Consider the following 26,555-nt stretch of genomic DNA (forward strand, 5'->3'; position numbering starts at 1 on the left):
TTACAAACACGAAAAAAATTTGTTTATGATAAATCTAAAAAACAATATTATAATATGTTTATGTTGACAAAAGATTAACTTTCAACATTCGTTTTGATTAAAAAGAAGTAAATGACAATCTTTCACTGTCCTGAACTTCACAGAGTATAAAAGTTTAGTATATGAAACGAACATATCAGCTTCAAATACACAGATCTTAGGTTCTAAAATTTCTGTTTAGGTGTGACAATATTTAATATACGAAATCTCTACATATGTATTATTTAGCTAATATTGACTGTTTTATCCTTTACTTTTAATTTAACATTTTAATTATATACAATAAATAAAAATAGTTTGATAGAAATATGATAAACTAACTTAAATATGTAGTTTTATAATGAAGTATTTTAAGAAAATTGGGTGCTTAGTAGGGATAGCGGAGATATACTTGCATAAATTTGTATCTAAGAGTAAAATGATAAAAATATTGCGGAGAAAAAGTCAAAAAAAAACTTACTTTTTAGTGTACTAACAGATAAATTGAAACTATTAGTAAGTTATACTTAATATAAGAGTTAAATGTTTACATAAGTAAAAAAGTTATTCATAAGAATATAAATTATTTAATGAAGTTAATTAAAAGATATTCTGTGTTTCTGCCATTAGATGCTTTTTAAAATTAGATCTTAGCAGATAGAATTTTATTTTGCAGTTTATCGTGCATAGAATTTGATTAACTAGACGACCACTGATTAAATTGTTACAAGCTTCTTTATAAATTATTTTCTGTACAGATTTTTAATTGCTATAGAACTAGTAATTCCTTATTAGATAATCTTTTTTAACTACTTATTTTATAATAACTTGTGTTGATTAAAAATAAAAGTCCAACATACTTATTATTAGTGTTAATAACATGATCGATATTTTAGTTTCTCAATTGTATTATAGAACAGATTTGAACTAAGGCAATGTGTTATGAAAATGTTTAGAAATTATTTATTCGTAACTATGTACTACATTAATTAAAGTAAAGAAAGTTTTTTTAGTTTGTTCATGCTTATATACTTAAATGATAAAATAATAAACATTACAGTTTTTTAATTGCTAACTATAAAAAGGTAAAACAATAGAACTAATATAAATAAATATTTTTATATCAACTGTTTATAAAAGTTAACTATATTATAAATTTATGATTTGTTATAATTTTGTATAGTACCTAATATTATGAAGCTAGAAGTCATGTTTGTCTGATCTAACTGTTTTTAGTACACATATTAATATATTGAGAAGTTATATACAAAACCTTAATAACTTTATTTTAAACTTTCTTTAAGCATTTTAAAAGTTTATATTGTATTATACAAAATTTAATTTATTGAAAATTGACAATGTTTTAGATTATTTAAAGTTAATATGAAAAGCATTGCAGTTAAACAACACGAAACCAACTTAACTGTAAACAATCAGAGTGAAGTTGGTTTAAAGAATATAAATGTTAAAAAAACATCACTACCATTTAACAGCTGTGTGAAATTTCTAACAATTTGCAAGCAAACTGCAAAGAAAAAGTTACAAGGTTTCAATAAATCTGGTAAGTAGGGATTAAAATAAATATTTATAAAACCTGCACTAGTCTTATACCAGTAGTTTAAACTATTTATTAACAAATCTATAAACGTATTTAAAATACCTACTCAGGAAATGTGCTTTATCATTGAAAATACTTGAATTTTATTTTGAAATTACATTAATCAAAAACAAAAACTATTTGCTTTACTGAAAAAAAATAAAAAATTTCTTGTGTTACCGAGAAACTTTTAATCTTTGAAAAAAGGTAGAAAATATACTTTTGAAATAATTAGAAAAAAAAATTTTTTTTAATTAAATGAGTTAACTTTAACTAAATTTATTTTATTCAATTTAAAGGCTGATATTTTTTAGTTACGTTTATTAAGTCAAGTTCGTTGTTGTTGTAAGGATTCTAACGGACTCTTTTCATTCGTTTCATTTTCATCATGAACTCCAGTTTATCTCGCACAATCTCTAAAGTTAATAAAACGTCTTTTACCTTTTTTTCAAAAAGAAAAAAGAAATGAAGTAAATTTAGTGACCTACCGGATACACAATATTAGGATTCAACCGAATCCAGTTAATATTTTAAGATGAGAATCGTACCTAATCCACATAATTATTCTTATTAAATTACTGCCGTATCCGAAAATATTTTAAAATAAAAATCCGGTCGGATCCAAATGTATTTTAAAATAAATATCCGGCTAGACCTGAAACCGAATACTAGGATCCAGCAGATCATAAGATTTTTATTTTATAAGACGAGCAAAGTTCTTATAGTTATTGAATGAAAATAAAATAAAAATTTAATATGAAATAACTTGAAATAAACTTTTTTTAGGTAAAATGAAGAATGAAAATTCAGAATTTGTTTCGAAAGTTTTGTCAAGTTCATTGTTTTTAGAAAAGGAAAATATGGGTAAAGTATCCAAAGTTATTAATAAGAAACTAGATAATCATAATGCTGCAACTTATTATCAGTTGTCTAGACTTTTCTGCTTACCAAGTCTTTATAAAACAGTGTTTAGTTATATAGAACGTTGTTTTGTTATTGTAATTGAAACTAAAAACTTTTTAGAGCTAGAAAAATTTTTAGTATTGAAAATATTTGCAAGTTCTAGTTTACAAATTGATTCAGAAGTTGAAGTTTTTAATGCTGCAAATACATGGTTAAATTACAATATTGAAGAACGTAGCAAGTTTGCAAAACAGTTGTTATTGAAAGTTCGTCTTAATCTTTTATCAGAACAGATACTAAAGTATCTCCAAAATGAGTCTTCGTGTATCTCTGAAAACAACGAGTGTGTTGAATTGTTGAAAAACAGTGTTAGTACGAATGTGTTTAGTTCTTTTATCAAGATTAGACAATGTAACCAAAATATGTTTAATATTCTTATTTGTGGAGGTTTTGGTACAGGACAAAATAAATCTATTAACCAAGTTAAAGAGTTTTATGGAAATAATTTAGAAGAACTTAAGGACCCACCTTCAATGTTAGATAAACGTCATTATTCAAAAGCAATTTGTTTTAAAGGAGAAGCCTTTGTATTTGGTGGATTTTGTCCTATAGGAAGTGTTTTAAAGTCAGTTGAAAAATATTCACCTGTTAGTAAAACTTGGAATTATGTTTGTGACTTGCCTGATGAACGTCAACACTTTTGTGCTTGTTCTTTTATGGATAAAATTTATCTTTTTGGTGGTTATAATTATGGTTCTTTAAAATCATGTCTTCAGTTTGATGCTAAAACAATGAAATGGAAACAAGTTGCAAAAATGAACGAGCAAAAATATTTTGCAGCTTGTTCAGTATTTAAAGATAATATTGTAGTTTCTGGTGGATGTTTTAGTAACTATAATTTGAACTCATTTGCATCTTATGATATTTATGGTGATACTTGGACAGCAATGCCAAATATGATTGAAAGAAGACGTGATCATAGTTTAATTTGTGTTAAAAGCAAATTATTTGCTATTGGTGGTGCAGGATTTAGCACAAATTGTGAAGTATTTGATAAAACTAGTAATATGTTTGTCACACTTGAAACACCAAAGTATAATTCATCTAGCGTGGAAGCTGTTTCAATTGGAAGTGAAATATTTGTTTTTCAAAACTATACAAAATGTATATTATGTTATGATGTTGATGAAGATGAATGGTCAGAAGAGTATTTTGAAGCTACAGAAAATATTATTAATTACTCAACTGTCAAAGTCCCTTTGTGTCATAAACTTGATGATTATCATCATACTGATATGTGAAAACTTTGTAAATGTTTAAAGCTTTGAAATTTAAGATTATAAGTATAAAAATTGGAGTAATAGTTTTTTTTAAAGTTTGCATTGACATTATTCTAATTAAGCTTTTTAGTTGTTAAGTTTATCATTTTTGCTAACACTAAATAGAATTTTAAATATGCTAATGATGTTTTCTTCAGATCCAGACGAAAAAAAATATCAATTAGAAAATAAAACGTATAAACTTTTAATTATTTACATTTTTGTTGTAAAACTATTATGTATCCCTTCTAAAATATTTTTTGTTTAAAAAAAATTTACGATTTTGTATGTAAAAATTTCAGAAAATACACATTTAGATAAAGCTAGTTAATTTGTTTTATTAATATTATCACATGTCTACAATTTGTACAAAAAGTGAACTTATAATAAATTGTAACAATAACTAAAATATAATAAAGTTGATGTATATTGCTTTGATAAAAATATTAAAACCCTTATTTTAGCATTAGATTATGTTAAAAAAAAAACTTATAAAGTATACAAGGTGTTGAACTTTTTAAATGTTTTAGAGTTATTAAAAATTTTTGTTGTGCTTGGACAGACTTACAATAAATTTACAGTCACTATAATTTTAGGTATTATTTGATACAATCTAGGGCTATCGTAAATGTTAATAAAACTTAAATATCTTTTTAAAGCTAATCAAATTTATCGTTATACTATAACTTATACCTTTTATAGTTGTTATAAATAGTAAAACCCAAAAATTGTTAGTAAAAACCTAACAAAAGTATGTATTTACTTTTTTCGTATTTTGTTACTACAATGACTAAACTATAATTTATATATGAATTGAAGCTGTGGGTTAGGGATTAAGCTTTTAGTATATTTTAGAACCAAAGAATTCATCACGAATACTTAATCACGATTAACATTTGTAACGAAGTTGGTATGGTATAACTTTGTTTTGTAAAGTGTTTAGTTATGAACTATTTAATAGTTTATTAAAATGTATAGGACTTAAAACGTTTGAAAGCCGCAGAGTTTCAATTTTTTAAATATTTAAAACTTAATTAATTAAATTATATGCATAAACATTTTCATTCTAAAACAGCTATTTATTTCTAACATAGTTATTTCATAGAGTTATTATTTTCGAATGCTGGTACTTTTTTAACATTAACTTGGTTACAGTGAATAGTTTTAAACATTTGTGGAGAAAAAATATAAGTGTTTATGTCTGGAAAATGCATTTATTATAAACTTTTGATTTTAGTAGTATAGTTACAATAGTATTACAATTTGAAAACCCGTGGCATTATAACCCTTTCTTGCATTAAGGTCTTCATATATGATAAATTAAAAAATGTGGAAAACTTAACTTATATTGGACCTTAAACAAGAAGCTGTTAGTGACCCAATATTAAAAAGTTCAGATTTGTTTGGCTGGTTACCTGTGGGCAGATTGTAAACCAGACCTTGTTGTATAAACTGTGCCTGCAAGCTAAGTGATACTTTAGAAAGTGATCTTAAACTGGGGTAAACTTATCCCTGGGAGTATATTCCCTTGTCAAAAGGGGTAAATTTTCATTATTACAAGCTCTGCAAATTTATTGAATTTAAATTATAATTTATTGTTTAAATGTAATTTCAAAAGATTGAATAAACTCTTTTATCTTAACCAATTTTTAGATTTAATAAGCTTATAGTTCTAAAAGTTTAATTGTTATTCTTCGAAATTAAACAATGTTTTGGATGTTGGGTGTAAGTTTGGTCATTACTATTCAAAGTAGGGTAATTTGGTAATAACTTTTCGAAATGGGGTAAAAAAAGGTTAAGAACGCTTTAGGGTGTTTACATTTGGGCTCACTGCAGGAAATATCTTATTTTAACTATTAGGGTTTAATCTTCATAATTTTGTATAACTTAATATCTAATAGTTACTTACTAATACGAATCTTATAAATGCAGGAGTTACTCAAACATCTATTTAAAAACTAGGCACAGGTGTATGGGAGAATAACTCTATTTAAAGAAATAACTGAAGAAATATAAATAAACTTTAGAATTCTGATGTATAAATTACTTAAATCTCTAAAAAAATCAATGCTTCATATATTAAAAATAAGTATTTTAAGAAGGTAGCTATAAGCAGGTGTAACTTTTGTGAACAAAATACTTTATACTAAGCAATAGATATCAAGTAAATGAAAAATGCAATTATAAAAATGTTGTCAATGCTTAATTAAAACCTTTATATCGTTTAAAAAGAACTTTCATATTAAACTATTAAAATAATAAATAGATTGTCCACTAGTGTAGAGACAGCGTATAGTTGCTTTAATCTTACTATCTCAAAACCCTTGTTTGTTTAGTTCTCGCATATATAGTGTTTATGCGGAGGAAAACTATCTGAACAAGCAGTATCTTATAGGTTTGTTTCTTGATCTTACAATACGACATGTGTTATGACGCAACCTCAAGTCAATATGAATTGCGCTACTCATTAACGCTTGGTAGAACATTTTTCTCAATTTTTTTCATTGCAACAAACGGCTATCAATATGTAATTTGTCTTATTTCTTTTTCCTGCCGTTTCTGAAGAGCATGTTTACACTACGTGTTCCTGCCGTTTTGTTGGAAGATGATTTGTACCTTCCTTTTCCAATATAAAACAAAAATCTAAAAAACAAAACAAGGAAATTAAATAATGGATTTAAAGTTGTAAACAATCTTTTATGATTAATACTCGAAAGTTTTAGTGTAATTGCTAGAATTTTTAATTTCAAAATTAATATTAAACATGATTTGCAAAACTACTAAAACTATTTCCAGTATTATGACGAAGAAAACAACATATAATAAAAAAAAGAAAGGCACCAACATATAAAAGTAATTTTTTAAATGTATTTTTGGGGAAAAAAAAATGTGTGTACAGTATTTAGTTTTAAAAAATGTGTTTATTCAATCTGCTTGCCTTTTAGTTAGTTTACTACATTCACTTAAAGTATGTGATTTATTTAATTAAAAGCTGAATAAAAATCCACCGTAGCTTGATTAAACAAGCATCAGTTCTTATAATAATTGTATTTGCTACTAGTGGCGAAAATACAGTTTCGTTTTAGCAATGATCAAAACATTTTTAATAATACATTACTCTGCAATTACAGGAGTTTTAAACTTCTTTTATGAAAAAACAAGTAATTTTTTTTTCTTATACTATCTGTTTAGTTAAAATGGTTTTCTAAAAGTAAAAAAATATAAGTTTGTTATACTCAATAAAACTGATAATTAAATTAAAAATAACAAAAATTTGAAAAAGACTCAAGTTGAAAAAAACACTATCGATTTAAAGTCATTTGTACAAATTTTTTAACTTAAACTTTTAATAAAGGTAAATTAGATTCACAACATTAAAACAGATTTTACTAATGTTGAATGCACAAAAACGTATTTTGAGTTTCCGAACAACTATTAATAAGTTATTATTATTTAGTTGGTTATAAATGATACAGGTATAAATAAGTATAAAATCTAAGGTAAATTTCTTATACACAATTAATAACCGTTCTATTTTAACTATGTCAGTAAGAGTGATTAAAATTTTCAAACTTATTTTTAATATCTCTTTGTTTTGCTTTATAATAAATGAACAACAATATAATTTTTTTAATCAGGCTTTAACTAATTGATTACAACTTGTTTTATTAAATTGGTTCAGTACTAATTGCTATTAGTTATAAACAATTTATAACTTGTAGTGTGTATCTTACCTTAGCACTAACCATCAACCACAGTTAATTAGGCAGTATGAAACTTTTTTTTTCTCCTAATTAGGGCTCATCAGTAAGATAAAATTACAATAAGATGCTTTTTAATTCTAATTAAAAAGTGCATTCGTAAAAACAAATAGTTATGTTGATATTTTCAGTTGCAATTTCAGTTTGAATTATAGTTAAATATTTTCATTTTTACACTATTAAATGTTTAAACAAACGCTGAACTCTTGTCGATAGTCATTTAGCTTTGTATGGTGGTATGAGCACAATTAATAAAAATTAATATAAAGAACAAATAAAATTTAGCTACAAGTAAGTTATAAATTTGATTTTTAAACAAAACCGTAACAATAAAGCATCCGTATGTCTAACTGTTAAAAAAGTCAATTTTTCAGTAATCATATTACTTATATCTAAAATATTCCATAACGATCTTGGTTTAAGAAAGCATAGTAATGCAACACTTTCTCAAGTTGCTATAACATAACAACTATACTTCCATGTTAATAGAAAAAATAACCACTTAAACATGTTTCACCTGTTTGTTAATATTAAAAGAAAAAGTAATAAAGTGTTAGTATCCAAAATACTTCTATAAATTCAAACTATGCTAAAACAAGTCTTGTATTTTTGAAAATATTTTTTTAAATGTTTCGCTAGAATAGAGTTTCTTAATATGGTCTATACTCTATATGACCCCTTCTAGGGCCATCTTAGCAAGTCGGGAGGCGATTGACTGCAAAAGGGCTAAATGGTAATCATGACTAGTAAAAAAGCCAAAAGGGGATACTTAATTTTGCAGAAAATTAAAAACATGCATTAGATGTTCTAGGGATTGCAATAAGTAGGGGCAAATATTTATAAAATTTCTCAAAAAAGGGCGTTTATGTTAATTAGTTTCAAAACCTTAACATAGAAAATTTGTCATCGTTTTTTTTTTTTGGTTTTGTTTTATGTCTACTAATTTTATTTTCTGATTTTAATATTACAAAAAATATGTTTTTATCGATAAATTGGTGATTTAGATTCATTTTTTTAATGACATATCAGTTGTTCGTATTACGTATTTAACAGAAATGTACTAAGAGCAAATAAAGTTGCTAAATAACAAATTGTTTTGATTTAGTTTTTTATTATGTATAAAAAATATTTAGTATACTTTTTACTTTCATTACGCAAATATTTTAAAACTAACGTCACGATCGCAAAGTGCTACTACACTACTCTTATGTGGAGCTGGCGGAAGCGAACTACTATTTAAGTCTAATACCGGGTTGGGCAACCACCTTACCCAGATCTGGTGGTTATCTGTTTGAACACCTTATTGATCTAAAAGTCTAACGGTTTTCATCTTCAACTCTTTTTTAAGTTAAAAGCCAGTCAGAAAGAATTATAGACTACTCAATTGTTTAATAATGACACTTTGTGTTTATCAACAATTTATTCTGCCTATAAAATAAATAAATTTGATACTGCTTAAACAAGCAAACAAGCTCTTAATATACACACTAAACAAAATCAACTATTGTAGTTCAAATGACCTTAATTGCTTATCATAAGTATCAGCTGTTTATATGTAGATTAAAGAAAATAAAATCTTACACTTTATACTTACTTGGTATGTTGTGTCTTTTTTCAAATTAAGTGTTAACTTTTATTACTGTTTGAAACAGCGACAGATTATAATAAATAAAACACATATTTTAGTAGTATCGGTCTATTTTAAATTATACCCGTGGAAAATAACAACAGTTTATTAACTATAAATGAAAAAACAAAATTCTTTATTATTCATTAACATTAGAAGCATTTTTATAAAAAAATTAACTTATTAAAAAAGTAAAATTTTGAGATAAATTGTTTTTATAAAGAAAACTTTTTTTGTTTTTTTTTTTTGATAATTCATCTTTATAACAAAACTTTTGTATAAACGTTATAGACATATGATAGTGTTTATAAAACAACTTGTCTTCTAATTTATAAAACTTTAAACTAAGCACATCTATTTGAGTATAAAATTAAACATATTTTCATACAAAGTACTAACTTTAAAAAAAAATATTCTCAACAATAAATATCACTTTAAACGTAAAATATAAAATGTGTTCAAAAGATAAGCTTATACTTCTAAAAGCCCTTGTTTATGTTGGTCTAAAGAACACGTTTTTTATTTATTTTTAATGATTATAAAGATGACAAATTTATAGTCCGAAAAACCTCTATAATATTGTAAAAAATATAATAAAGATCAATAGTTATTAATTTTTTAATATTACTAACTAGACTCCTAAATTTTAAATAAATATAAAGTTATCACATATCGCCATAAAAATAATCACATAGTAAAAATTGTTATATTATTACAAAGGCGCTTTTACAGTTGAATAACCTGAAATATTTTTAGTTGCTTCACAAGATTCTTCAGACCAATCATCTTTATTAACATCATAACATAATACAACTTTTGTAAAACTTTGAAAGACAAATATTTTACTTCCAACCAAAACAGAGTTAACGATAAATGAACGAAAATTAGGTGTTTCAAGTGTTACAAACATATTGCTAATTTTATCAAAAACTTCACAATCTGTGTTTAATCCAGCACCGCCACCAATTGCAAACAGTTTGCTTTTAAAACGAACCAAACTGTGAGTACTCCTTCTTTCAATCATACTTGGCATTGGTGTCCAAGTATCAGCAAAAACATCATATGATTCTACAGTGCTTAAATCCGATCCATTGTTATATCCACCCGAAACTACAATATTTTCTTCTAATATTGCACAAGCTGCACGTAATTTTGCTTCGTTCATTTTTGCAACTTCTTTCCATTTCAATGTTTTAGAATCAAACTCAAGACAAGAATTTAAACAACCATAATTATGACCACCAAAAAGATAAAATTTATCCATAAATGAACAAGCACAAAAGTATTGACGTTCCTCTGGCATATCACAAACATAATTCCAAGTTTTTCTAACAGGTGAATATTTTTCAACCGACTTCAAACGATTCCCACCAAACCCACCAAATACATACACTTCTCCTTTAAAATAAACTGCTTTTGAGAAATGTCGTTTTTGTAACATTAAAGAAGATTCCTGGAGTTCTTTTAAACTACTTCCACATATCTCTTTTACTTGGTTTAAATATTGTTTTTGTCTTGAACAATAACCTCCACAAATTAGAATATTGAACATTTTTTGGTTACATTGTCTACTCTTATTAGAAGAACCAGAAACATTCTGACTATCTTTATTATTCAACATTTTGACACATTCATTGTTTTCAGAAATACACGAAGACTCATTTTGGAGATATTTAAGTATTTGTTCTGATAAAAGATTAAGACGAACTTTTGATAACAATTGTTTTGCAAATTTTCTGTTTTCTTGTATGTTATGGTTTAACCATTTATTTGCAGCACTATAAACTTCAACTTCTGAATCAATTTGTAAATTAGAACTTGCAAGTATTTTCAAGACTAAAGATTTTTCTAGTTCTTAAAAGTTTTTAGTTTCAATTACCATAACAAAACAACGTTCGATATAACTAAACATTGTTTTATAAATACTTGGTAAGTAGAACAGTCCAGACAACTGATAATAAGTTGCAGCATTATGAATTTTTTTTTTTTTATTAATAACCATGCATACGTTACTGATATTTTCTTCTTTTAACAACAATGAATTTGATTCAATTATCGAAATATGTTCCGAGTAATCATTCTTCATTTTACCTAAGATAATTTTAATTTATGTTATATACACATTTGGTTTCGTATTTTATTTTTTATTTAACAACTATGAATACTTTAGTCGTGTTTTGAAACAAAAATTTATGATCTGCCGGATCCTAGTATTCGGATTCAGGTCCGGCTGGATGTCTATTATTAAGTATGTTAGGATATGGCTAACTATTTATAAGAATAATTATGCGGATCCAGCAGGATCAAATTTTAAATGAATCCGACTTAATCGTATTGTTATATATCCGGTAGGTGACTAAATTTACTCTATTCAATTTATTTATTTGAAAAAAGGTGAGACAATTTTTTTGACTGTATAAATTTGTACTTCATATTCTGGACTCCATGATGTAAAGCAAAAAAAAAGGTTTTGGCTTATTTTACGGTAGTTCAAAAATTTACACTAGGCACTACGTAAAAAAAAACACAATAGATATTACAAGAAAACATGTAAATAAAAGAACATTTTAGAATTTATGATAAAAGGCAAAAAAATGTATTTTGCGTATATTAGAATAGTGTTAAACAAACAAAAGATACTTCGGAAAATTTTGAAAGATTAACAGGACTCGGCCAGATCTAAATTTTAATATAAAACAAGTATCTTGATCCGGCTAGATCCTAATTTTTAAATGAGATCGGACCCTTAATTTAAAATAAAATGCAGATTCGGATCCGGCCGGATCATATTTTTTTTTAGGTCTGGTATAAAACTTACAAAAACAATAAATTCCACTTTATAATTGTAATTAAAATAATGTCGGCCTTTAATTTACACAAAATAAATTCATTTTAGTTATGAACTTATTAATTTTAAAAATATTTTTTACAGTAGTAAGTTTAGAAGTATATTTTCAAAATAATCTAAATACAGTAATCTCTCGCTTATTTACGCACATTGTGTCCACAGAAAAAGTGCGTAAAGATATGAGAGATCGTAAAGATACGAGAGTTATCAAATATATTTACTACAATTGCTGTTTTTTGATAATGCTTCTGGTTAAAAACAGACTTGGGACTTTCCCACTTTTAATAGTTTATTTACTTTATTTATAAAAATGAAAACAAAGGATAATACTATACATACATTTTTATTTTATGTAAAATAATAATACTTGTAGAAAAATTTTACTAATTTAAATAGCAAGTAGATTTTCGCTTTATCTTTAATTATATGTGACTTATTTGACACTTAACATTTATATCCTATTCTACTTAGCAAATTCAATTAATAATTAAGCATTTGTTTACAATTAAGAAATGGTGTGGTGTCTATATTAAAATTTGTTTCTATAATCTTTTACAAAAATATGCATTTGGTGCTGAACTGGATTTCTTCTTTTGAACAAAAATATATGAAATATAAGAAAAATGTTCAATAAAAGTTGTTTATGTTACTAAAACATTTTTTAATTTGACCTTTGCCCACACAAAGATAAACTTGTCATGCATCGTATTAAAGATGTATTAACAAAATGTTTATCAATAAGTCAAGAAACATTAGTTTTCAAGGTCTAAAGATATAGAGAGGTGAGTTAACATTTAAAAGCATATTTTAAATTAAAAATATACAATAAACCTATTTTGTGAATAATTAAAAAAAAAATGTTTTTGAATTTTTTAGAATTCTAAAATGCGTAACTAAACGAGAGTGCATAACGTCACGAGTGCGTAAAGATGCGAGAGGTTACTGTAGTGTATTTTTTAACTATTTATTACAGATAAAAAGTTGTTTATTGGTGACACAACAAAATGTGTTATTTCTTTTAATAACGCAAATAAATTTTTGTTTGTAATTAATGTATTTTTAAATATAACTCAGATATTTCTAATGATAAGGCACATTTACTGACTAGGTATTTTAATTAACTATTATTACTATTGATTAATTAATAAATAGTTTAAAGTAGTGGTATAAAACTAGTGCAAGTTTTATAAATAATTATTTTAATCCTTACTTACCAAATTTATCGAAACCATGTAACTTTTTCTTTGCAGTTTTCTTGCAAAATGTTAGAAATTTTACACTACTGCTTAATGGTAGTGATGTTTCTTCAAGTTTTATTTTCTTAAAATCAACTTCATTCTGATTGTTTTCAGTTAAGTTGACTTTATGTTGTTTAACCGCAGTTCTTTTCATACTAATTTTAATAATCTAAAAATGTCAATTTTCAATAAATAAAATTTCGTATAATACAGTATAAATGCACAAAAAGCTTTAAAAAAGTATGAAATAAAGTTATTAAATTCTTGTATATACTTTTTTGATATATTAATGTTTGTATTAAAAACAGTTAGATTACACAAACATGACTTCTAGTTTCATAATATAAGGTAGTATACAAAATTTAGTCAGTTTTTTTATAAGTTTTTGATAGAAAACTATTTTTTAATTTTTATTCCATTAACTTAACTTTTTTGTTTTTAGCAGTTTAATACTGTAATGATTATTATTTTATCAAACTTTTTATTTTTCAAATAACAAACCTGTTTTTTTAAACACCTAAATTCCTTAATCTGCTTTTATGCTTATTGAAACTGTATAAAAAGTTACATACTTAGGTAAAAGAAATGGTGCTGAATTTTTCGTGTAATTAATCTTTTAAGTTTTCTTAAAATAATACAAATGATCAAATTTATATTTAATTAGTAATTTTAGATAGGTTAAATTCACAAAAGTTAAGGTTTCACTATAATTGTTTAAAGCTTTATATTGTTTCTAATTATTTTTTAAATCTGGCTCAGTTTATTTAATACAATACTAGTTATAGTAAGTAAAAGCTGTGTTATATGCATAAAAACAATTAAGTAAAATGATATTGCAGTACATATTTATACAAAACAAAGTATTGTACTAATAACAGAAATAATCAACTTTATAACAAAAGATCTTTTTTTGAAATAATAGTATGAGCTATACACTGAATAATACTTTGTAAATAAAGTTTGAACACCTTAAATATCATAGTTAAATAAAACAGATAAAAAACTTGATAAATAAATTATTTAAGGCAATTTTGAAAATCATTTGAAAAAAAATTCTTTTCATTATCTTAAAAATTATTTTATTTGAAAATAAATTATACATTTTATAGAATATAAAGTTTTACTTGTTATTCCAAATTACATATTGCTATATACAAAGCATAAAGATCTTTTAAAAGAAAAGGAAGAAATATTTTTCCAACTCTCATAATATAAATCTTCTGATAAAATTGTTTAAATTAAAGCTATTAGAATAAAATGTAAGACTATTATTTAGTAGTCTAAGTTAAAACCAAATGATTAAATGTTTTTTCTTTAGATAGAATAATTATTACAGGGTTGCCTATTTACCTGGAAATCTGGAATTTGACATTTTAGGCAAAAAAAACTAAAATTTTGAACAAAAATCACTAAATAACTTAGAATTTTAAATAATGTTTTCATATACAGTAGAAAAATTTTGATTTAAAAAAAATCTACAATATAATTAAAAAATTTTGTCATTACCAAAAACTTTTTTTTTATAAACACACTTGAAGTAGCTTTACAGTATCTTTTTATTTTTTTATACTGTTTATCACAGTTTTTTACCTTAAACTTAACTTTAAACTAAAAATAGACCCAAAACTGTATACTTTTAAAATCGTGGAGGAAACCTGAAAATATTTTTTTAAACTAGTGGCAATCTTGATATTAGATGTGCTTTTCTGAAAACTAAAACAAAATCAGACTGAGTAGCTAATATCAAGCATGAGTATGGTTGCTACTTTTTGTGCTGGAAGAACTATTAAAAATTACTTTAAACTGTTTTGACTCATTCTGAGTTTTAATCCTTTTAAAGATTATTAAAGACAAATATTTACAAATGAAATTCTTTTCATTAAACATCAAATAGGTTTGCTTATTTAAAAAATTTTATCTGAAGATTTATAATTAGAGAGTTGAAAAGTATTTGTTTATTATATTTTGCAAACATTCTAGAAATATCACAATATTGAAACTAAATCAGAACTTTTTTTCTAATATCAAGATAAACCCTTGATAGAAATTTTTGGAAACATTGAAAACATGCGGAATTTATTTATTAAAAAAATCAAACTGACCTGATGTATTATTAGTGTTCTTTTTAATTTTTAAAAAGCCTAAAATATACCAAGTCATCCTTACATTTTCAAAAAATTTAAGTTACTTTTGTTATTCTGAATATTCTGTGACAATCCTAACATAAAACTAGCAAGGTGCATCTTAAGTATTTGAATAAAGAGAAAGTCAACAACTGTAATAGTAAAAAGCTTATCATTCTTAACTGCCAAAATTTACCATCAATATAATATATTAAATAATCCTTTAGAAGTAGAATAAATTTTGAAGTCTGAATTATAAAAGCATCTAGATGTTTAACTAATATATCAAAAAACGCTTTAGTTTTACATAAAAAAATGACTTCCTTAGTCAGATTTTACTTATAAAAAAACTTAAATTAGCATAAGTAAAGGCAACCCTGACTCATAATTAAATCTAAAACTGAAAATTAACATAGTTGCTTTTTTTAGAGTTAACATATTAACTTGCATAGAATAAAATTGAGATTCTTAGTTAGTAGTTCAACTTGAACTCTTATTATTTAATTATTTTTTTTTAGATTTTAATAGTAGCTTTGCCTTATTTAAAACTAAAACAGAATCAGTCTGAGAAGCAATAAAAAGCATGAGCAGGATTGCTACTTTTTAAGTCTAAAATACTATCTTAAATGATTTTAAAATGTCCTATTTAACCCTGAGTTTAAATCCTTTAATGACCATTTATATATATTTCTTTTAAATATAGTTTTTAAAACAATCATTAAAACAAAGTTTGCTATAAAAATAACAAAATTGAAACAAGTAAAAAAGATCTCATTTATGATCTAGAAATACACTTGACTGAAATTTTCTTACATTTTTGAAAGTATGCTGAGATTTTTTATTTTAAAAATCAAACTGTCAGTTATTTTGAGTGGTCATTTTGATTTTAAAATAATATAAGTTAACCTGAAATAAAATAATCATCCTTAAATTTTCAAAAAACTTTAACTAACCTAAGTTATCCTGAGTGTGTGACAACCTAGCATGAATTACACCAAACTAGCGTGGGTTATCTTAAATTTTTGAAAAAGCTGAAAAATTATAAAGCTATTCAATCCTGAAAACAAACATTATCATTATTATAATCAGATAAATTAGACCTATAATTGAAAACAGACTTTAAAAATTATCTGGAGATTTGACTACAATATCATAACTACTTAAGTTTGTCAAAAAAAATACTCAGTCAAAATGTATTTTTATGAAAAATTTTAACAACCCTAACTCATGATAAAACCTAGAAGTGAAAACAAACAGAGTTGCCATTTTTTAGATTAAAAGTATTATTCTGAGTTATTTAAATCTAGCCAGAATCTAACATAAATTTTTGAAAAAAAAAGAGAAATAATAGAAAAAAATTAAAAAAAATGGAAAATATACACTTGATTAACTCCTTTAAATAGATAAACTCCTTTAGTTTTTTTTCAACAAAAATAATAAATAGCTTAAAAATTATAGATAACTTTAAAGAAAAATGTTTAAAAGATCACAATATTTTGTTACATAAAACAAACTTAACTAGCCTGAGATTTTCAAAAAAAAATCTCAGAACAACCAAAGCAATTAACTACAATATAAATTAGGTAAAAAGTATTTATGATACGTGAATGTTAAAAGGTTTTATACTATTGGTTTTTTTATTCCTTAATACTTTATTAGCTTTTTAGAACATTTTGAACTGTTTTTAGGGACAGTTAAATTTTATAGAAACTATTAAAAAAAAACCTTTACAATAAACAAAGTTTATTTTTAGAACTAATCTTGAATGCCTTGACATAAATCTCTCTACAAACTGTTTATTGCTGGTTTATATAGCTCTGTACTCAATTTTCTTTAATTTTATTCCAGAAAAACTTGCTTTCTGGTTGACTGATTTATATTATTCAATATTAAACTAAATTGCAATTTAAGTGAAACAAGTATTCTTTTTACTACATCAATACTAAAACTTTCAAGTTAAGTAGAAATTCTGAGTTCAGATTTTTCTACTTAAATTGAAATCAACCTTAAGCAAAGTATAAAGTAACAACTCAACTCAACTTTTCAATGAAAAACACTTTACAATTTTTCTATAGTACAGTTATTTAGAAAAGTTTTTTTTAAGAATCTTTATGTAAAATTTATTTACTTAAATAATGATTTCAAAAGTCTCAAAAATTTTAAAATATATTAGTGTAGTTTAAGATCTTCACAGTAATATATTAACATTATAAATAGGCTTTTAACTATGATATGATTAGGTAAGTTTTAAATGCTTTCTTGGTTGGAAATTAGAACAATAAAGTTCAACAAAACTACTCTAAATCAGAAGTGTCAGAATTTAACAAATAAACAGCACTGAAGACTAAATAAAAAATTTTAATTCTTATTGTGAATTTCACGCAGGAGTTTTTGTTTTGCGATTTACTAATAAAGTCTATTTTCTTATTGCTATCTACTCAAACATTTCCTCTTTATATAGTATCGAGACAATTTAACTTTTAGTACGTTAATTTTTAACTTTTTTATATTAAGTGCTCTTTCACTGATGAATACTATTTACACTGCTGTTCCATTTAGTTGAATATCCTATATATTACAAAATCAGTCAACCAGAAAGCAATTTAATCTCTTGAAAAGTTACATTTTTTACACATAGCCATATTAACCAACCAAAGTTTCTTTGCAGGAGATATTCTAGCCAAGATCTTTCAGATGTAGTTTCAGAATTAAACTTAATTATTTGTTACATTGTTTTTTGTAAAGTTCTTATCTAAAGAATGTCAATTATTATTCAAATAATGTTTTGATTAAATTCCAAGTAGAAAAAAAATCTTAAAGTATAATCCTGTTAAATTTAATTCTTCTGTAAAAGTTTTGACTACACAAAATGTATTTTAAGACGTACAGGGTTGCGACTTGAATTGGAAACCTGGAAAACCTTGAAAGACCTCGATTTTAACAATTTAATATAATAAGCTGTAAAATTTCGATTTGACTTAAAATATCTATCATATAACAAAAACAAACGGTCATCATCAATTATATTTTACTTAAAAACATATTTGAAATAGCTTTACAGTATCTATCAATGATTTTATACTTGTTAACACAGTTTTTTTTTTACCTTAAAATTAATTTTATAATGAAAATAGATCCAAAAATATGTTAAGATTAAACTAGTAACAAATAAGAAATTTGAAAGTTACAAAATATTATTAATTAGTGGCTAGCAAATAAGGGGTTAAGTAATACTTTTTTTTTGTGTTTTTGTTATCTTTAATTGTTATTTATTTATAACATATAAGTAAACTGACAAACATTATGATTTAAAGGTTAATATTGTTTTATGCGTAAATTATTTTTTAAATGTTTGTTTATGTCATTCTACTTTTATTTTAATTTTAGAAATGTAGATTTATTTACAAATATTAAAATTGTAATTGAAATTATTAAAAAATTAAAATAATTTAGTGTTTGTTTGTAGGTTCCTAAAAAGGTAAATGTTTTATTTGTGGAACTTATTTTAAGGTATTTTTTTTATGATTTAAATATTTTATTTTTAAACTTGAAGCTACCATTTAACTACACTAACCCTTCTTAAGTTTTTATAGTGATAATGTAATAAAGTCAATAGATATTTTTTTGTATGATAGTTAGTTTTCTTTACACTAAACTTTGATAGTTTTATTACAAATTTCAGCGCTTATTCTAAAAATGTTACAATTATTTTTTTAAATAAAGATAAATTTTAATTCAGTTATAATTCACAGTCTATCTAAGTTAAACTTTTATTTAATTCAATAATTTAAATCATCTTTTTTGTTGTCAGGTTTGCTCCACACTCAGGATAACTCAGGGTAGTGAAAAATTGTTGTTAAACTCAGGCTAACTTATGCAGGGTGGCCACAAAACCTGGAATCCTTGAATTTGACTATTTAGGCAAAAAAACAAAAAACTGGAACTTTTACATTAAATTTTTAAAATTTTAAACATCTCCCGATCTTTTATGTTGTAAAATTTTTAAACACTTTTATGATATATGGCAAAAAGAAGTTCTTAAATATTTTTTTTTTAATAAATATTTTTAATCCTATTTTTTACTGTCATAATTTTATTAGTTTGACCTACATACGCATTTTTTGTTTTAAACAAATGTATATTACTTTTGAGCTGTGGCCTTTTTTAAGAATTTGATATTCCAAATTTGAATTTGAATTCTGAAGTCATGTGACCAACACCAAGTGTAAATATATAAATTTAAAATAGACAGTAAAGCTTTGCATCAAATAGAGAAAGAGCATATTTGTAAACTGTAATCATAAATAGTCTTGAACTTGCTGCTTCTACATTGACTGTTCCTTAAATAAAAAGTTAAGTCTCAATCCAGAATTTTTTGATATATTATACTGACCCCTGTGTTACATACAGGGCTGCCGAAAAACCTGAGTTTTCAACAAAAATTACTAAAAAATCTGGAATTTTTACATGTTAAGTAGTAAAATTTCAACTTGATACAAAAATTCTATCATAAGATAAAAACGGCTTTGTCATTATCATTTTTTTATTAAAAAACATTTCAAGCAGCTTTACAGTATCTTTTCAATGTTTTTATACTATTTAACACAGTTTCTTACCTCAGAGTTAACTTTTAACTAAAAAAAAGACCTAAAGATGTGTATTTTTAAAAACCGTGAGGAAATTTTGAAAACCTGGAGAAAATTTGCCAAAAACATTTAGCAACCGTGTTTATATAAATAGTTTAAACTATATTTAGTTTTTATTTTAGTTCTTTTCATGCATGCATAGTTGTGTAGCACTGAAGTTAAAGTCTTAATGAATGTTTTTACAGTTCTTTCTTCAAAGCAGAGTATTGATTCCTCTCTGATAAACTTTTCATTTCTGATTAAACAGTTAAAGTTGTCGATTTAAATCAGGGTTTCCCAAAGTGGGCAATATCGCTCCTCTGGGGGCGATTTTAGTAAGTTGGGAGGCGAAAATTAGTTAGGGGGGGGGGGGCAGTTTTAAAACTTTGGGCGATTTTCGTGCCAAATGAGGCGAAAAAAAGGTCTTAGGTTTATTTATTAGTAATTTTGAAACTTAAACTAGAAATTCTTGAGTTGCAGATGAAGAGCAAAAAAAAAGGTCTTAGGTGTTTTAAATGTAGTTTTTTGTGTAGTCTGAGTAGGCAATAGCTTTTTTAATTTCTTCAAAGGGGGCAATTTGACAAAAAGATTTCGGGAAACTCTTTTAAATTGTATTTCGAGATGGTTAAAAACACTTGTATATAATTTTCTATTCATCGTTTAACCAACACCTCTTCGTATCTTTTTCATTATTTGTATCATTTTATGACGTCATTTGTATTACCTAACAAACGTTGTACTCAAATAAGGTATACTTTAACAGCCGTAGTAAACAGAAAATCAACTTCCAATAGCAAACAATTTGTTTTTAACTACTACAATTTGAAAACTGCTGGCAATGTAATTTTGCCAAATGCAGTTAATGCTAAATTAATCAATATTTCTGAAAATATGCACATTGCAATGTCGCTGTTGCACTTAAGATGCTTTGAACTTTATTGATGAATTAGTTTTAATTTAAAAAGTTATAGTTTTTTTTTTATTGCAAGGTTTATCTGTCTTTTACGAGGAGCATGTCAGATTTACCAAGAATGTTTTTGCGCACCAGATTAAAACAAAATTATCTTGGTGGTTTTTACTTTTTAAAATTGAAAGAAAAATTCGTAATTATTAATACTACTAACAATTTTGTAAGTTAAGAAAATATTTTAGCCAGATTCTAAAAACATGTTTTGTAATCAGAAGTTTACGTCTTTTTTTAGTTTTAGTCTAACTTTTGTTTTTTAATACTTTCTTCCAAAGTGCTTGACATTTTTATTTTGTAATTTATTTCCTATTGGTTTATTCTAAAATTTGGATTATGATCACCCTATTTATTAACTACTAATTGTGTTTTAATTGTGTTAAACAATAAAAATTGTTGTTAGTTCTTAGTTATTTGCTAAATAAAACATTATTTTCAAATAAACTTATAATTGTGTTGCAGTGGTTTTATTTAGCAGTTTAATTGAACATCATATCAGCACTAGAACATATTATAATATTAGTAAAATTTAATTGATGGTTCTTTTGGTTAAAATTTTGTCGTTATCACCGCTTGACCGCTGACAAACAAATTAACTGTTTTATTTCGATTCTAAGAGCAGGGTTTGCAAACTTTTCGAGAAATAAAAATAAAAACAATGGCTTCCTCCAATTACATTTCTCAAAAAACTAACTTAACAGTACCTAAAACCTTTTTCCATTTTTACCATAAACTCAATAGTATCTAGTTGTAACCTTTACGGCTTTGGAAAATCCTGATCTACAGTGACTTTCCAAGCAGCCAATCACAATAGCTTACAAAACTGTAGCACGAAGAGACACGATTAAAGTTTCATCATCAGTGTTCATATTTACAATAGTAAAGTTACTCTTTTTTTGTTTGTTTGAAGTGATAAAATATTTTTGAATAAATATAGCATAACAAACTTGTTAATTACAGTAATAAAAATTAAACAATTAGTTGTAATTAATATACTGTAGTTGAACTATAAAATATATTATATGTTATACTGAAACTGTAAAAATATACAAATAATAATACAATTCTTTACAGGTGTTCGCTTGTACTACATAGCTGGAGAGATTTTTGCTGAGTGTTTATCAGATTCTGCTATATTTGTACAAAGTCCTAATTGTAATAGAAGGTAATTATGTTTTTATTTATTATAATGTTTATCAGATATATTGTACAAAGTCCTAATTGTAATAGAAAGTAATTATGTTTTTATTTATTATAATGTTTATCAGATATATTTGTACAACTTATTGTTATAGAAGGTAACTATATTTTTATTTATTATAATGTTTATCAGATATATTTGTACAAAGTCCTAATTGTAATAGAAGGTAACTATGTTTTTATTTATTATAATGTTTATCAGATATACTTGTAGAAAGTCCTAATTACAATGGAAAGTTTTTAATTTTATTTGTATGTATTAAATTTATATGATATTTGTACAAGAAATCCTAGTTGTATGTATGTATCTAACTAGGATTGCTTGTACATATACCATATAAAATTAGCTTGTTTTTAATTTTACGTGTTTATATTCATGATTTAGTGTATGTAATATTTATAGCATTTTATAAATATGAAATTATAAATTTCCTTTATATCAATCTATCATTATTTCAGTTACAATAAATTTTCAGCAGTTCAGTTTATTAAAAATGTCAACAAGACTTTTTTCAGCAGTGTTACCAACATAATTTCAACATTGTTATAAATAATTACAATATTGTTCACCACAGATACTAATTATTATTTTTAATTATATTTCAACAGACACTGATAATTGTTTCGTTTATGTTCAACACATACTTATATTTATAATTAATTTATAAAGAGATACAGACTATTAATTTGACTTTTTTTTTCATATTTATGGGTTGTTATTATTCGTTTTTAATTATTTACTAAACATTTACGGATTTTTATTTTTATGATTATTTATTTTAAATAGATTCGATTATTTTTTTTATGAGTATTTATTTATATACAGATACGGATGGCACTCAGCAACAGTTGTTAAGATTCCACCGGGATGTCATTTGAAAATATTTAATAAACAGGTAATAATATTAAATAATTAGTAACATAATGTCATTTGAAAATATTTAATAATCAGGTAATAATATTAAATAAATAGTAACAGGATGTCATTTGAAAATATTTAATAATCAGGTAACAAAAAAGTTCTTAATTTATTTTAATGCAGAAAATATTTTATAATTATAAATTGTAATGAAAATTTATTTTCAAAGATAATTTATTTAAAATTTTTAACGATCAGTTAAAAATATTTTAAGTTATTAAAATGTTAAACTATTAACAATATATTATGTTAAAAAAAAGTAGTTAAACACTCAGGCCAGTAAAAAGTTTTTAAAATTATAATATCATAAACCAAAGCTAGTTTTTGGTCGCTTAAGTCACTTTTTTTACATTTACAAGTGGCAACCGTATTAAAATGCGATACGTTTAATATTTTATTGTCGGCTGCAAGAGTTTTTAGTTTACTTTTATATACACAGTAACAATCTCAATAGATATTATGTGTATATGTATATAAACAGGAATTTGCAGCCTTGATATCATTTGGTACCATTTGGTACAGTTTCAATAAAATAATAATAATAATCAATACATCAGCAGTATCATTATTAAAAATATAAATTTAAACGTTTCTTAAGATGAAGTACTTCCTTTATTTTCATAGGTCAGTTGAAGTGTGTTAATCCGGTAACACACAGAAACATATGGCAGTGTATTAAAAGAATGATACAGTATAATTTCTTATTATTATATTAACAGTATAAATGTTGTAACAAAAATACAAAATCCTCAGGAATTCGCAGCACTTTTATCACAATCAGTAAACCAAGGATTCGACGCAGTCTACCAACTAACTAGAATGTGCACGATTAGAATGAGCTTCGTTAAAGGGTGGGGCGCTGAATACAGGTTTGATAAATATAAATTTAAAAACTTGAATAATAATAACGACCTGTTTATTTTAAAATCTTACAACTAAATTTATTATAAATAAGTAATACATGTGAGAATAGCCTAAATTTAAAGAAATGAGCACTTTTATTAAGCAGTATATTATTACTTTAAAAAAGTTCTATATCTTAAATGATTCATGCAAATATAATTTCACTTAACCACCTTTTTAAATTTTATTTTAGTAATATTTTTAACAACATGTAATAATGTTTTCATTTTGTTTTTAATTTAATTTTTATAACTTCTAAACCAGGGTTTCCAAAACTTTTTTTCAAATGGCCCCCTTAAAAAAAAAAATAAAAAAGCTATTGCCCCCTCCAATAAGATTACTCAAAAACCTCCTAAGACATTTTTCGCTCTTCATCAGCAACTCAAAAATAAATAGTGTAAGTTTCAAAACTACCATTAAAAACACCTGAGACTTTTTTTTTCTTATCATCTAACTCCAGTATGTCTAGTTTTAAATTATGACCTCATGGCCCCCTGTGGACCCTTTGCTGCTCATGGTCCCTAAGGAGTTTCTTTAGGAAACCCTGTTCTAAACAAATAAAATAATACTTTCACGTTGTTTTCAATGTCATTAATCCGTCTTAATTATACTTTTATTATTTTTTCTGATAGTATTTATCTTAGCTTTAATAATATTTTATTAAATTTTTATAAGAGGCAACATGTTACATCAACTCCTTGTTGGGTAGAACTACATCTTGATAATATTTATATCAATTTCAGTTATATTTTGATAATATTTTTATTATATGTTTTGAAGGAGACAACACGTAACATCTACTCCTTGCTGGGTGGAACTCCATCTCAACGGACCGCTACAGTGGCTCGACAAAGTCCTCCAGCAGATGGGAGCCCCGCACATACCCTGCAGCAGCATGAGTTAATTATGACGTCATACTACATGTGAGGAGTCGCAATGAAGCAACACCGGTCGACGTGACGTCATAATACGTTTAAGTTCGATGACGTGTTGCGTATTTTATTCTAACATCTCGTAGTTGCCGCTTGGTCGCATTATAATGGCAAGTTGAGTTTTTATTTTTGAAGTGGATCCTGTATAAAACTAGTGGCTCTGAAATTTATGATGTTTTTCTTAAGCTTTTAAAGTCATAGAATATACAAACACTAGACTTTAACATGGCAACTACGTTCTGCAGTAGAATTAATCTGTATTTTTCTTATAATTAAAACGAGTTGATCCCTAAAACAGGATTGTTGATAAAAAAAACAGGTTTTGGAAAATAAGTTGAGATGTATTCAAATGAGCTTACAAAAAATTAGTTTTTTGTAAAAATTTTTTTTTTATTTCCGTGCTTCCCAAGTTGTATTTGTCAAAATCACGTGATTAGATATTTCCCGCCAATTTTTGCATTTCGCGCGCTTTTCATGCAGATTTCAAATTGCCCTGTACAAAAATTTGTTTTTAATTGAAAAACGTTTATTTTCGTCCGAATATGAATATAGCGTTCTAATGTTTAAAGTGTTTTTGTTTTGTTTTCTTTTTGTGTCTGAAGCTATTTGAAGCAGAAATTAAAACAAACTAAATATTAAGAATAAATGGATTTGAAAAGGCTGAAAACACTTTTATATTAAATACCTATAAAAACTTATTGAAACAGACCCAATGTAATATTAAAAAAAAGTATGCTGTTTACGATTTATAAAATTTAAGTACCTTTCTTGAATTTGCCAAAAAAAAGTTCACCTGTTAAAAAATAGCCAATTGTGAAACGAAATACCAAAAAAATTTAACTTATTGTTCTATCAAGTAAATTGTTGCATTTTTCCAATTAAGTTGCAGTTATTATTTATTTGCACAATCTAGTTTGAATCAATTCGTTGCTAGTACATATTTTTGAATCAAGTGCTAAATATTCAATTATACTTAATCTACATCATAAAATTTGAAAATTTTATCATTATTCTTATAATGTTATTTAATATAAAGTCATTTTTCCTATTACACACTTATCTAGGTTATTTTTTTCTCTATTTTGTTTATTAGTATTTAGCAATGCTTAAAAACTTACAAAATGCTTTTAAAATTTGTGAACGAGAGTTTAATTTTTAAAATATGTAATAAAAGTTCTTTCATAAAACCAAATATGACAATTGTTTTTAAATTATTTCAGCATTGAAACTTTAACTTTTTTATTGTTATTATGTTATAAATTTTTCGTTATAAAAGTACAGTTCATTTATTTTTGCTCGATTTATTTTTGATTGCAAATTTATTCGTGTATTTTTGGTATTGTTTGTATTATATGTATGTCTCTAATGTAAATAAATTGCAATTTTTTATTAATTTAACTTGTAACAACGTAATTAAAACAATTCTGAAGCAAAATATATTTACCAAGTGTAAATTTTAGCACTCAATCGTTTTAATTTTAGTTTATTTCATATAAGTTTTCATTACTTTTCATTTATTAAAAATTGCACATGCCCATGGTAGCTTGTTGATAAAAACAGATGCATACCAGGAAAATA

At 24.9% G+C, this 26,555-nt stretch overlaps 1 protein-coding gene across 1 annotated transcript in view; it reads left to right on the forward strand.

The window, feature by feature from the left end:
* LOC145841690 (SMAD family member 3-like) overlaps positions 1-24,949 on the forward strand; it is a 40,417-nt gene extending 15,468 nt beyond the window's left edge. Inside the window, exons 3-6 of the mRNA XM_082949042.1 lie at positions 22,098-22,188; positions 23,050-23,119; positions 23,896-24,011; positions 24,826-24,949. Coding sequence (XP_082805168.1) covers positions 22,098-22,188; positions 23,050-23,119; positions 23,896-24,011; positions 24,826-24,949 — 401 coding nt within the window. The remainder of the gene's footprint in view (positions 1-22,097; positions 22,189-23,049; positions 23,120-23,895; positions 24,012-24,825) is intronic.
* The last annotated feature ends 1,606 nt before the right edge of the window (positions 24,950-26,555 follow it).

The sequence above is a fragment of the Thalia democratica genome, chromosome 7 (assembly GCF_965202585.1).
Source record: "Thalia democratica chromosome 7, ktThaDemo2.hap1.1, whole genome shotgun sequence".
Classification (NCBI taxonomy): Eukaryota; Metazoa; Chordata; class Thaliacea; order Salpida; family Salpidae; genus Thalia; species Thalia democratica.